Genomic DNA, 15458 nt, shown 5'->3' with positions numbered 1-15458 from the left:
TTTCCTTAAGGAGACAACAATATATTAGGAGACAAAATATTTACAAAAATAGAGTAATATTAAATTAATAGGAGGTAGTTTGGGACTGGAGAAAATTAGGAGAACTTTGAGCTTAGTCTTTTAGGATACATGATATTCTAAGAGGTGGCAATAAGGCATCATAGACAGCCAGAGCAAAGACACATAGATATTTTGATAGCCAACAAGAAGACTGATTTGGCAGAACCATGAATGCAAGAAGGGAAGCAATCTTAGTGGGAAAGGTTGATGGTAGAGACCTTTAAATGCTAAGCTGCATTTCATATCTCGAAATGAGAAAGCTATAAAGAGAGATACCCCTTTGCCTTTTTTTGCAGAGGTGAGAGACTCTGGGTATGGATGTCCATTATCTTTTATATTTTTGATGTATTTGTTAGTCTTCCTCTTTTTTATTCTTTATTATAAGAGATGGTTACCTTATAATGGAGGTTATATTAGAAAATACAGGCAATATAACAACAAAAGTAGCTAGGGTAGTGTGCTGGTCTTGGAATCAAAAAGAATCATCTTCATGAGTTCAATCTGTCCTGACAGCACTTATTAGTTGTATCACTAATACTATTTACTTCAGTTCCTCATCTGTAATAGGAGCTAGAAAAGAAAATGGCAAACCACTCCAACATCTTTGCAAAGAAAACTTCAAAATGATCTCACAGACTCAGATCTGACCAAACAATAACAGATGTCCAAATTTTTTTAAAAGATAGAATTGCTACCCTACTGTGTCTTTACTTCCTTGACAAATATCAAGCTAGTATTAGTTTTACCCTTATACATAGGATTATGGGATACAGAGCTGGAGTCATTATCAATAGTCCAATTCCCCAATTTAATAGATAAGACCCAGAAAGGGTTTAGCTTGCCTGAGGTCTGTATCCTTAGTAGTAGACTATAGAGCTTGAACTTCAATGTACATCTAAATATGGGGCTCTTTGCACTATACCCTACTGCCTCTCCAGAGATAGGTACTTAATATTTATTCCATGTCCTCATTTTTCATATCTTTTTCTGAAAGTCATAAGAACCAGGATTATTACATTCCTGAGTAGACACAAAGACAAGTTGCTGCAAAATATAATTGACACCAGATAGCAACATTAACTCTGTGATTTATATTGATAGAAACCTTTTTTTAAAAGCATCAAACTTTACTTGTTGTGTGCATATTCTCTTATATTTTCAATATCTCTCCAATTTGATAAATCTTCTCATATATGGAGTTCTGGACCATTCAAATGAAATTAAGAGGGAAATATGCTGATTTAAACTGCATTATCTTTGAATTATGTCTTGTATAAAGAGAATTCATAATATAGTTACAATGTATTACAAGCTACTGAGAGAGATGTGTAATCTGCTCATTGATTCATAAAAATTTCTCTAGAGAGAATCATAAGCCTGAAGAAATCATAATTTCTTAAATTCTCTTTTACATTTAGAATATCTTATTTACTTGAAAAATGTCTATCATAATCACCAGAAATCTCCCAACTGAATCTATAACATTTGATGGAAGATTGCTCCAGTCTATATTTTTTAAAAGTCATTTGTTCAGTAGATGTGTACTGTTTTCACACAATATATCTAAATAGAATACCACATTCTTTAGTGATGAAATAAATACTGTATTAAGAAAGAATGTTATGTCATTTTCCAAAAGATAAGTGATCAAAACATGTGGTCAAATAGTTCTAGAAAAAATTGAAAACTCTAACAATTTCATGAAAGAATGCTAATAAGAGAAAAACAAACCAAATCATTCTAAAAGTTGACCAAGATGAATAAAAGGTGGAAATAGTCCATCTTAGAGAGGTGTGAAAGATGGGAACACTAAGATGCTGTTAATGGAACTGTGAACTGGTTCAACTATTCTAGGAAGCAATTTGAATTTATGCAAAGAAAAGTGACTGATATTTACCCATGGCTAAATGAATTGTGGGCTATGAATACATGAAATATTACAGTGCTGTAAGAAATGATGTTTGTGATGAGTACACAGAACAATGGAAAGACATAAACTTATACAAAGTGAAGTAAGCAGAATCAAGAAAGCAATATACCCAATGACTAAAATAATATTTACAGATATAAACAGAACAAAAACATGAAATCATGACTAACCTTAACTTCAAAAAAGATATAAAATGATATCTCTCTATTCCATCTCTTCCAAAGATGGGAGACTATAGGTATACCTTTTATTCCTATGAGTATGTATGGTGTGTGTAAATATATATATATATATATATATATATATATATATATAATATATTTGTATTTCTCTCTTTATATATATAATATATACATATATATTTATGTTATACTTATATTCAGTTCAGAACACTGAACATAACATCAGACTTTTTAAAATATGTTGGTTAGTTTGGCTGAACTGAGTTTTCCCCCTTTTTAAAAAAATTATTATAAGGAAAACTCCTTTAGGAGGGAAATATGAAAAACATTCATAAAATTTATTTAAAAATAAAGACCACAGAATTTAGATTTTGGGAACATAGGTTTTAAAATTGCTTCTACTATTTGCTTCCTGGGTAGTCTTTGGTGCCTCCATTTCTTCATCTGTAAAATAAGAGGGTTGTATTAATTCAATACTATTCCATGGCTTTAACATATCTCTCCCACCTCCTCCATCAAATTACCCCTCTAATTTTTCCTGTTCTCTTCAATTTTTTTCTTATCTACTGACTGGTACTTCTCTGCTCTTTACAAACACATCTAATCTGCCATATCCTTAAAAAACTTTCTTTTTCTTCTGCCATCCTTTATGATCATCTTCAATCTCTTCTTCCTTTCTCAGCAAACCTCATTGAGAAAGCCATCAATGTTCAGTACTTCCTATTCTTCCTATTCTCTATTCTCTTTTATACAAAGATCTTTCTCCTGACAACCCAGTATCATAATTTGTCTATATATAATTATTTATATTATACAAAGGAAGAAAATGAATGCCATAATGTTAAAATTACTTTTCCAAGATCATACAGCAAGTAAATGGTAGCATCTTCTAACTCCTAGACCAGTGCCTCTTCCATTACTCCCTCTGCGAGTTGTTAATTCCTTTTTAGACTCTGGGAAATGTGATGAATTGTAGCCTCCCACATTGTTATTATTCAGTTGTGCAATCATCTCTAATTCCATATGACTCCATGGACATTATCTGCAACACAAAGCTTTCTCGGCAAAGATACTGGAGTGGTTTACCATTTCCTTCTCCAATTCATTTTAGAAATGAGGAAACTGAGGCAATCAGAGATTAAATGACTTACCCATAGTCGCACAGCTGGTAAGTCTCTGAGGGTGAATTTGAACCCAATAAGAGGTGGCTTCCTGACTCTAGACCTGGCAGTCTTCTCTACTACCTCAGTTAATTGCCCTGGTCAGCATGACTGGAAACTGAAGAGTACTATCTCTAAAGCTACCTTTCCTTTTATTTCTTGCATTAGAATAGCTTTTTCTCATAAGATTAAAGTGGTATTTATTTCTTCAAAAATCATGTTTCATATGGATTGAATATTCTGAGGCTTTATATCTCTTTTCATTCAAGGGTTCAACATCCAAACATCCTGGAACTGGTGGCATATTTTATGGAGGCTGAGAAGTTCTGCCTTGTTTATCCATATATGAGCAATGGATCGCTCTTTGATAGGTTGCAATGCATAGTAAGTACTTTTCATTATTCTGACTTACAGGATTTCAAGAAGCTATGTCCTTCTAAGACAAGTAGGAAGCCCTCTCTGGGTTTATGTGAGAGGATGCTGGAGAATTTGTTTCTCTCTGCATGGAAGCAGAGCATTTCTTCAGACATTTGTGTGTCATTGGATAGTCGAATGAACATTTATTAAACCAGTAACTCTGCTAAGCTCAGAGGATACAAGAAAGGCAAAAACATGGTTCCTGACCTCAAGAAGTTCACATTCTCCTGGGGGGAGATAACTATTCAGATAAGAACATGGGGCAAGTAAGTACATTCAAAAGAGAAATGTGTACCAGACCTAAGTATTGTCGGTCAGTTAATTGACAAGCATTTATTTGTGTGTGTGTGTGTGTGTGTGTGTGTGTGTGTGTGTGTGTCTTTGTGTGATTGGGATAAATTAGAGATAATCAACAGAGGAAGAACACTAGTGTTAAAATACTTGAGAGAGATTTCTTTCTTGTAATAGGTAGCATTTTAGCTAGGATTTAAAAGAATCTAAGAAAATCAAGAAGCATAGATGAAGATGGAGAAAATTCTAAGACAGAATTGTTCAAAAATAAAACAAAACAACAAACAATTCGATTTAGTTCCTGTTATGTAATTTTTCCAGTCCCATATTAATGACAACAATTATAGAGCTAAGGATGAGATTTGTGACTTCATGAGTATGGGAGACTCCTAGGTGTGGGAACTCTCTCCACCAGTGTAAATTGGCAGTTTCTCTGCAACATTTCTTCTGAGTGAGCTGCCTAGAGCTCTGAAAGGGTGAATTATTTGTCATGGTCACACAATCAGCAGTGACAGACAGGATTTGAATGCAAAGTGTTTTAGCTTTGAAACAAGTTCTCCCCTCCACTACTATGCCATGCTTCCCTTTTGACACTGATAATTTTGTTTGTGGTGTTGCCATTGTTGTTGACTTTGTGACCCAGTGGACCATAGCCCAGCAGGCCCCATGGAGTTTTCTTGGCAAAGATACTGAAGAGGTTCGCCATTTCCTTCTTCAGTGGATCACCTTTTGTCAGAATGCTCCACTATGACCTGTCCATCCTGAGCAACACTACAGCATAGCTCATAGGTTCACACAAGTCCCTCTGCCACAACAAGGCTGTGCTCCAAGAGGGGAAATAATTTTTATTCAATTCAAAAACATTGACCAAGCACATCAGCTATCATAGAGGAGCAATTATAGAACAGATGATGATTTTTTAAAAAGATTTTATTTATTTTGAGTTTTACAATTTTTCCCCTAATCTTCCTTTCCTCCCCCAGAAGGCAATCATAGATACCTCACATTGTTTCCATGGTATACATTGATTTAGGTTCAATGTGATGAGAAAGAAATCATATCCTTAAGGAAGAAAAATAAAGTATAAGAGATAGCAGAATTACATAATAAGATAACCCATTTTTTTCTCCCTAATTGAAGGTAAACAGTTTCTGGTCTTTGTTCAAACTCCACAATTCTTTCTCTGGATACAGATGGCATCATCCATTGCAGATACCCCAAAATTGTCCCTGATTGTTGCACTGATGGAATGAACAAGTCCATCAAGGTTGATCATTGCCCCCATGTTGCTGTTAGGGTGTACAGTGTTCTTCTGGTTCTGCTCATCTCGTTCAGCATCAGTTCATGCAAATCCCTCCAGGCTTCCCTGAATTCCCATCCCTCCTGGTTTCTAATATAACAATAGTAGAACAGATGATGATTTACTGGAAGAGGAAGGGTTTTTTTTTTTTTAACCAGATCTTTCCTACACTCATAAAATGACAAGTCTGATGAAAAAAAACCACATAGTTCTATACTAGACAATGTAACAGTTACAGAGAGAAATAAAACACAATCTCTGACTTCAAGGAAATTACCATCTGGAAGGGGTGATTTGACAAAACTTTCTTCAATACTTCATGGATTTTGTTGACTAACACATCTCTATCACAGACTGTGCCAGAGCAAGTAGTTGGGTTTTTTTTTTTAATTTTTCAAGGCAATGGGGTTTAAGTGGCTTGCCCAGGGCCACACAGCTAGGTAATTATTAAAGGTCTGAGTCCGGATTTGAACTCGGTTACTCCTGACTACAGGGCTCATGCTCTATCTACTGTGCCACCTAGCCACCCCCGAGCATGCAGTTTTTCAAAGCTTTTGGGGCTCTCTCCCTGATCAGCCTCTCTGCACTCACCTAGGCTGGTCCAGAAACAATAAATCCACAGACTGTTACCAGGCCCATGTACCTACTCTTGCCAGTTTGGTAGCACACAAAGCTACGGTCATCTCTGGGCTCTAGTGCTGGAAAGGCCTAATAATTGGTCATTCAGAAAGCGTTTATTATTCACTTACTACTATTAATAACCAGAGGATACAAAGAAAAGCAAAAAGCAGGCCCCATTCTCACAGAGTTTCTGATGAAAGATGCAGACAAGATATGCCCGATAAAATGTGGGTCATTTCAATGGGAATATACAAAGATTCAGGAAGACTGGGAAAGAAAGGCTCCTTGAAGAAGATGGGACTTTAGCCGAGACTTCAAAGAAGTCAGGGAAATGTGCGGAGGAAGAACGTGGCTTGGAGTCAGAATATGGAGATGAGTGTTTCTGCATCCCGATGTTTGTCGAGGGGAATAAGGCATAAGAAGACTAGAAAAATAGGAAGGGGTCAGGTTATGAAAGATTTTTATATTGGATCAAGGAGCCGCTAGAATTTATAGAAAAGAGGGGCAGGACATTTCAACAGAGATAATGATAAATATATTAAGTATAGTATTACACATCACTTAAATATATGATATAATTGCATAATTATGATGTGAGTTTACAATCATATAGTTATAAGATAAAAAATATAATACAATATAAATTATATATAATCTATATTTGTAGATTATATATTAAATGGAATAAATTATAATATATAATTTTGCATTATGCTATTAGGTAAATGTATAATGTATAATAATTATATATTATACATTGATGATATAGCGAATAGTATTAGGACTAGAGTCAGGAAGATGTGAGTTCAAATGCAGCCTTAGATACTTACTAGCCATGTTAATCCAGTAAGTCACTTAACTTTTGCTTGCCTCAGTTTTCTCAATTGTAAAATAGATATTATAATACCTCCCAAAGTTATTGTGAGAATCAGATGAGTTCATCATTGGAAAGTACTTAGCATAGGTACTTGTATGTAGTTCACACTATATAAATGCTAACTATTATTACCTCTAATTTAAAAATATTATATATCAATAATATATTGCATATAATATTGCATAGATATATATAGAATAAAAATATGTTTAGTAGAGAGATTTCTTATATATAGCAATAGGCATAACTCATCAGAAAATAAGTGCTTCAGAGGAAAACAAAGTGCAATGAGCTCAACTGAGGGAGAAATTTATTTCAGCTTAAGCTAGAATGAAAGCTCCTTCAGGACAGGAGCTATTTCACTTTTGGTTTAATATTCTTAGTAATGAAGATAGTCCCTGAGATATCATAGATACTTAATAAATTCTTATTGAATTGAATCTATGGATTCTTTATTTAGGACCTCAGAGAAGGAAAACCAACCGAGGATGAAGAGTTTGAATTGTCCATCTCTTCACGACTCTATTTGAGGTTTTCTTGGCAAAATTACTAATGTGGTTTGCCATTTTCTTCTCCAGCTTATTTTACAAGTGAGGAAACTGAGGCAAATATAGTTAAGTAGCTTAACCAGGGTCACACAGCTACTGTGGGTTTGAGGTCAGATTTGAATTCAGGTCTTTGTAAGTCTGGATGGGGCATGTCTATTCTTTGCACCACTGAGCTGCCCAAAGAAACTTGACCCTTAATATGGACTTTATGATAGGAGAGTAGATTTAAAGAACTAAGGATACTGGAGAAGAAATGCCTCAGGGAGCACATGATAGCTATCTTCATGTACTTGAAAGATTGTCACATAGAAGAGGGCTTTGACTTTTTTTGATCTGGACCTATTGGGTATATTGGTATATCGGTATATCAAAATATATATATATATATATGTATATATATATATATGAAAAAATATTCAAAAGTGGACAGTTGGTGGCACCATACCTGGAGTGAGAAAATTTCACCTTCCTGAGTTCATCTTATGTGTAGGAAATACTGATGATTGAGATTTGGCTGTATAGGATTTTTTCCCCCCCCCAATTTGCTCCCATTATGAGAGTCTCATTTTTAGCATCTAATAAATATCCTAGAGAGGAAACAAGGTGGTACATTGGATAAGGCACTGTGTCTGGAATCAGGAAGACTCATTATCATAAGTTCAAATCCAGTCTCAGAGACTAACTGAGTGACCTTGTGTATATCACTTCACCCTGTTTGCCTCATTTTCCTCATCTGTAAGATGAACTGGAGAAGGAAATGGCAAATCAGGCCAGTGGCTTTACCAAGAAGACTCCAATTGGGGTAATGAAGAGTTGGACACTACTGAAATAAATCAACAACAACAAATATACTAGATGTTGCTCTTTAACACTGAACTTCAATCAAACTAACTACAATTCTCTTTCTAGGATAATACTTTTCCACTTTCTTGGCAACTTCGGCTCAGTATATTGATAGGAGTAGCCAGAGCTGTTCAATATTTGCACAATGCTGAACCATGCTCTGTCATCTGTGGCAACATCACAAGGTAAATTTCACAAACATCCTTGGTCAACCCCTTATGATATATGGAGATGCCCCTTACTTTCATCATGAAAGGTAAGTAGAGACTAGGAGCTATATGAGAGGAACATTGATGGACTGCAATCAGTATTTCTGGGGGAAGTACCTATACCAGTGAGATCCCCCATCTATCAAAATATCAAAGAAATCTTTACATAGATGACAAAAACAAAACCAGTCTAGATTGACTTGAGACTGTTTGGTATAGTGAAAGCATATACGATTAAGAGTCAGAAGACCTGTAGTTCAGTTCTATATTCTACTCCCTTTGGAGCCAGAAGCTAGGGGCTTCAACTTTGAGCTTCAGTTTCCTCATCTATAAAATGACAGTCTTGGACTAATATGGCCTTAAAGGAACTTTCTTTTTTTCCCTTAGTTTTCAACATTCATTTATAAGATTTTGAGTTCTATACCATGTACAATCATAATAAAAGTGTTTCCTCATTAGTCATGTTGTAAAAGAAGAATCAGAACAAAAGGGAAAAAACTATGAGGAAGAAAAAGCTAAAACAAATTTTTAAAAAAGTAAAAATAAGATGCTTTTGTCTGCATTCAGATTTCATAGTTCATTCTCGGGAAAGGGATCGTATTTTCCATCACAAGCCTTTTGCAATTGTCTTTGGTCAAGGGGCAGCTAGGTGGCACAGTGAATAGAGCACCAGCCCTGGAGTCAGAAGTACCTGAGCTCAAATCCAACCTCAGACACTTAATAATTACCTAGCTGTGTGGCCTTGGGCAAGCCACTTAAACCCCATTGCCTTGCAAAAAGCCTAAAAAAATAAACAAACAAACAAAAAAGAAATTGTCTTTGGTCTTTGTACTGTAGAGAAGAGCTAAATTTATCATTGTTGATCATCACATAATGTTACTGTGTACAATATTTTCTTCACTTCACTCAGCATCAGTTCATCTAAGTCTTTCCAGATTTTTCTGAAATCCTCCTGCTCATGATTTCCTAAAGAATAATAAAGGATATTCCTAAAGAATACCACAACTTGTTCAGCCATTACCCAAATTATGAGCTTCCCCCCCACACACACAGTTTCCAATTCTTTACCACCACAAAAAGAGCATTTGAATATTTTTGTACTTGTGAGCCTTCCCCCCCCTTTTTAATAATCTCCTTTGGATACAGACCCAGACATGGTGTTCCTGGTTCAGTCAAAGATCCTTTCTAGCTCTCAACCTATGAGCTAATCAAAATCTACTCTAATCTGATTCTGTACCTTTTCCAAATTAAAATGCTCTTCTTAAATGTTATTAAATCATTTCAGTTATCTCTGACTCTTCATGAGCCCATTTGGGGTTTTCTTGGCAGAGATATTGGAATGGTCTGCCATTTCTTTCTCCAACTAATTTGACAGATGAGGAAATTGAGTCAAACAGGGTTAAGTGACTTGTCAGTGTCATATAGCTAGTGTCTGAGGTCACATTTGAACTCAGAAAGATGAATCTTCCTTATTTCTGTCCTGGGCACTCTGCCCATGGTGTACCCTAGTTGCCCTTATTTTATAGGGAATTTTGCTCTCCTTTAGTATTACTATAAGAACTTTTTTCTATTTATCCTTCTCCATGTGTATTATCTTCACCTATAAGGTTTGGTCCCAAAGAGGACTGTAGTTACTATACATGGTGAGCCCCTACTAATGTTCTCCTCATTAACAATCAGTCAGGAGGTACAATCTGCTCTTAGCCAAGATGTTTACTATGAAGGCACAATAGTAAAAAAAATAATAGTAATAATAGCTATCAATCTTTCTTCCCATAAATCACCCTCCCACAAATACATACAATATCTATAGGAAGAGTGGGCTTAGTTCTAGAGTATGGTGATTTGCATTTAGGAAATTTGTCTGGCTGGGATAATTTGCATTCTTTGGTACTGTCCTACCTGGAAGTCCTTTCTCCATAGTGTCCTCATGCAGCTGTCTTTGGACTTTAGCATCTTTGTTGTGTGTATAGATCAGCTGAATTCCCAAAGTTGCCTTCTTTCCAGAGTTTGACTCCAGGTGGCCAGGGAACTCTCCTTTGAGCCCATAGTTGGCTCTTTTTTTCCCCTTCCTAATGCTGCTACCTCCTTGAAATAACTTTTATTTTACATTGGCATATTTCAGGAATGTGTGTCTCTTCTCCCTTGCCAGGTACAGCTTCACTGTACTTAGTCCTCCCTACAAGTCATGAATTTTCAAACTTCTGAATGGAGTTTCCCCTACTGGTTGAGTAGCCTTATTTCAAATCCATGTAGCCAATGGAATGGACATGCTAAACCATGTCCAATTTTTAGTTGTTTAAGGGGATTGCTTCCTTTAATTCTATCAGAGAAAAGGGTTCATGCTTCACAAAGAGATAACCCAGATGCAGTTGAAATTTTATAGTAGTTTAACACTTTATTATCATAGTAAAAGCTCATCAATAATGTCTGAATTCTTTAATGGGGAGAGGAGAGATAATCTCTTTCCTCCTGAAAACTCTTCTTCCAGTTAAACATTTTCTGCCCCTAGAAAATCCATTGGCATTGGCTCATATTTATAGAAAATCCAAAAATTAGCATTCTTCCATAAGAATTCAGACCTACTATAGCTGGGAGGGGTGCCCAAATATTAATTCCCTTTCCAAAGTCATGACTACACAATTTTAACAAAAAAGACATCATTTTAAAAAGTGCTTTGTTAGTTGGACTTGATAGCAGTCCTATGAAATAAATTAGTATTCATTTCTTTCTTTCTTTTTTCTTTTTTTTTTTTTGCTGAAGATTAAGGAAAGGTTAAACGATTAACCCCAGGGCATCACAGCAAGACAGAAGCAAAACTGGAATTAAAATTCATAGCTCCAGTGTCTGCAGCCTCTTGCTGATTCCACTAAGCATGTTGCTCTGAGAATTTTTCATATTAAGCCATACCAACTTCCCAGCATCTGTGGCAGTTCATTTAGTGAGATACCAAAAGGGGAGATGGAAAGGCCCCCTCCTCCTCCTTTCTTCTTTTGCAATATACATTCAGGTAGCTGGGTGATTTGCCATAGAAAGTCTGTACCAATGAATGAATCCTATCCTGATAGCAGATCTTTGATCAGTCCCACAGTTGGTAACCATACCTTTGATGAATAGTGGGAGTAGATTGCAGGAAAGTAGCTGCTGTTGTTTCAAGTAATCTCCCCAAGGATGTGTGAAAATCTTTGGCTGTATTTTTGACAGAAGGACTGGAGTTTTTGTTTGCTCTTGCTAGTGATTAAAAAAAAAAAAAAGAAAAATAAGAAGAAACCAGAATCCTACTTCATCCTAGAAGGAATGCATATGGTGGCAGTCATAGGCCTTTAATTATTTTTTTTTAATTCTGAACTTAACAAACACCAAATAAAATGGACATTTTTGTGTATAGTAAAACACACAAAAAAACTTTACACTAAACTGTAAATTTCTATTATCTACAACTTTTCTTTTAAAATGATAATAAATTTATTTTTATTTATTATATAAATATATAATAAATTCAATATGTAACTTTCAAAAGAAGGAGGGGAGAAAACAAATATTTATTAAGTACCTACTAGGTGCTGGTTCCAGAAATTACAACATTAAAATGTCCATATTGTTTCTTTACTTTATTAACTTAAGTTAATTTCACTTTTTTAATGAACAGAAACCTATTTTTCTCTCCCCCCCCCCACTGGACAAAAGAAAACAAAAAAGAAATTCCTTATAATATGCATAAGCAAAGCAAATGCCCTCATTGACCACGTTAAAAACAAACTACGTCTTATTCTGCACTCCGAGTCTGTCTTCTCTCTATCAAGAGGTGGCTGCCATATTTCATCAAATCCCTTAATCAATCAGTTCCTCAACCAGTACTTATCTCCTATGCAGGACTTATCCACCCCACCTCAGCCACACACAAGAGTGGTCCTAGCCATCTTCCACAAATGTGCCCCCTCCATGTTCAAGAATTCAGAAATCCACTTTATCTTACAAAATCGGCTTACCTCCCTCTATTTTCCTTTACAAAAAAGTTGCTCTTCATCTGTTTCTAGGAGTAAATACAAAACAATCTTTTTGACATTCAAACTCTTCATTACCTAGCCCCTTTCTTTCTTTCCAGTTTTCTTACACCTCACACCCCTCATGTACCCTTTGATCTAATGGCACTGGCCTCCTGGTTGCCATGAATAAGATCCCTATCTCTTACATCTAGACATTTTCTCTGACTATCCTTCATGCTTATAATGCTCTCCCTCCTCTACTCTGACTACTGACCTCCCTGACTATCTTTAACTCAAGTCCTACTTTCAACAGGAAAACCTTTCTTTCATGTCCCAACTCTTCATAATCCCATTGCAGTTTTCTTGGCAAAACTATTGGAGTGGGGCGGCTAGGTGGCACAGTGATAAAGCACCGGTCCTGGAGTCAGGAGTACCTGGGTTCAAATCCTATCTCAGACACTTAATAATTACCTGGCTGTGTGACCTTGGGCAAGCCACTTAACCCCATTTGCCTTGCCAAAACCTAAAAAAAAAAACCACAAAGATATTGGAGTAGTTTGTCATTCCCTTCTCCAGCTAACCCCTCTTAATTTCAATGTTTTCTCTCTTTTAATTATTTTGGCTTAATCCTTTATAAAACTTGTTTTTTATATGTTTGATTGTTGTCTCTCTCATGAGATTGTAAACTCCTTGAGGACAGGAACTATCTTTGACTCTTTGTATTGTTAGTGTTTAGTGGATTACCTTGAACATAGTAAGTCTTAATAAGTGTTTAATTGATTGATTGATGGATATGCTGGATCTTGTTTATCTAGCTGATAGATATTCCTTCCTTGTCTCCAATTCTTTGCTACCCCAAAAGAACTAGCAGATCAGTTTTCGAAAAGAGGATTTTGTAGAGGGATGAGAAGGGCTGGGCAAAGAATTGAACTAACAGTTCTCTCAAGGTGGATTCTGTTGATAGACATCCAATTTGGGCATCCTGGGCCTCCCAGAACACCTTAGCCTCCAGTTTGTTATAGTTTATTTCAATTAAATTCAACAAAATTTTGTTAAGTTTCTAGATGTGCTTCAGGACACTGCTAGACTTGGGGAGGTAAAGACAAAAACACAACCAACATGCCCTGAAGCAGTTTACATTCTACTGGGAAGATCAAGGAAGGGCAAATTCTGGGAGACTTGAGACCCAGGCAGCTCCCAAACAAGAGAAATCCAACAACAGAGAGAAGTCAGGGCTGAGAGGATGAATGGAAATACCTCAGCAATTTTCCTGCCTTCTTCAACCATTAGCTTGAGCCTAGGAAGTATATTCCTGCTCCTCACATTTCAGCCCAAGATTATGAGGGAGGGTTGGTTGGAAAGGAATCCTGCATTATGGTTCTTGTATTATTTTAGCATATCCTTTCAGCTCTCCATTGTTAATAGTCAAGATTGAGTGTGTGGCTGTGGTCATGAACTATGTGCCTGAGCAATCTTATATACTGAATGAGAGCTAGTTTACCATAGAATTAGGCTTGAAAATATCTAGATTGTTTGTTCCAAAATTGCTGTGGCTTATTTTAAAGTATAATTTTTAATCTTTTTTTTAGTAAATAGATTAGGACCAAATTCACTCTTTTAAAAGAATGTTCTGGGGCGGCTAGGTCGCGGGCGTAGTGGATAAAGCACTGGCCTTGGAGTCAGGAATACCTGGGTTCAAATCCGGTCTCAGACACTTAAAAAAAAGAATGTTCTTAGAAAATAAAAATCACAATCTAAATGAAAAACTTTATTGGGAAAAAAATTCTTTGTATTTATATGATGATGAGACACAAACTGTGTTGATGACTAAATTAACAAAAGGGATTGCTAATACATAGATAAGATATATCAAAATTGGATTAAATATGAACAAAAATCTCACAAGTAACTATCAGATTTTTTTATTGGACATGTTTCTTTTGTAAAGGAGGAATCTGTTTTTATATGGTATTACATAAAAATGGGGTCTTTTACCTCTAAAAAGATGACAGTTGAAAGAAGAGGTTGCTTTAACTCCTATTCATTCATGTTTGATTCATATTTTTAAATTATTCATACCTAAATAAGTAAATAAATAAATTATTCTTGCAATCTTGAATTGGTTCTAAAGTCATGAAGGAGACAGTATGAAACACAAAGTTTGACTGTGAAAAAAATTGTTCTTATCATTAATAGGAATAATTGAATTCCTGTTGTGTAAATAGAATTATACCAGGACCAGTGGGCAGCTTAGTTGGCACAATGGAGTGCAGTGGAGTCAGGAAGACCTGAATTCAAAAATCCAGCGTTGGACACTTCTTTGCTGTGTGACTCTGGGCAAGTCCTTTAACCCTATTTGACTCAGTTTCCTCATCTGTAAAATGATCTGGAGAAGGAAATGTATCTTTGCCAACTAAATCCCTAAATGAGTTCACCAAGAGTCAGACACTACTCAACAACAAAACTATATGGAGCAATATGGAAGAACAACACCATTTTTAGCACACTCAAAAACTTCTATAGCCTAAGGGGAAAGATATAGATATCTTTAGATGTGCCGCCATAGATGTGCGGCATCATATGACTAGCCTACTGAAAGAAATACAGAATGCAGGTAGGTAGACAAAGAACTAAAGTTAAGAGTTGGGAAAAACTGAATTTGAATCCTGCCTCGTACACTTACTAGTTATATAATCCTGGGGAAATTATCTCATCTTCAGTTGGTTTACTTGTAAAATGAGAATAAAACTGCTTTGTAGGGCTCTTGTGAATATCAAATAAGTTTTAAAAAACCTTTAAAAGTTCTATAAAATTGTTAGTTATTATTGTTTTGAAAGAGCCATCAGAGTCATCAGTAGATTTAGTCTGGGAAATCTTCCTGAAGGAGTTAAGATTTGAGCAAACTAATAGAAAAGGTCAGACAGTAGACTGTTTGAAAGAGAGGCAAAGTCGTTTTAATAAGTACTAGTGAACAGAAAAGTCTGAAGAAAGCAGGAAGAATTGATTGATTCAAGAGAGGAACCTGAGCATAAGA

At 35.7% G+C, this 15458-nt stretch overlaps 1 protein-coding gene across 2 annotated transcripts in view; it reads left to right on the top strand.

The window, feature by feature from the left end:
- IRAK3 (interleukin 1 receptor associated kinase 3) overlaps nt 1-15458 on the top strand; it is a 103510-nt gene that overhangs the window by 66410 nt on the left and 21642 nt on the right. For both annotated transcript variants that reach the window (XM_074226206.1, XM_074226207.1), the window contains exons 7-8: nt 3602-3716; nt 8296-8414. In XM_074226206.1, coding sequence (XP_074082307.1) covers nt 3602-3716; nt 8296-8414 — 234 coding nt within the window. The remainder of the gene's footprint in view (nt 1-3601; nt 3717-8295; nt 8415-15458) is intronic.

This window comes from Macrotis lagotis, chromosome 2, assembly GCF_037893015.1.
Source record: "Macrotis lagotis isolate mMagLag1 chromosome 2, bilby.v1.9.chrom.fasta, whole genome shotgun sequence".
NCBI classification, from domain to species: domain Eukaryota; kingdom Metazoa; phylum Chordata; class Mammalia; order Peramelemorphia; family Peramelidae; genus Macrotis; species Macrotis lagotis.
Note: the sequence above shows the minus strand (reverse complement) of the source record. Positions and strands in the feature narration are given on the sequence as shown.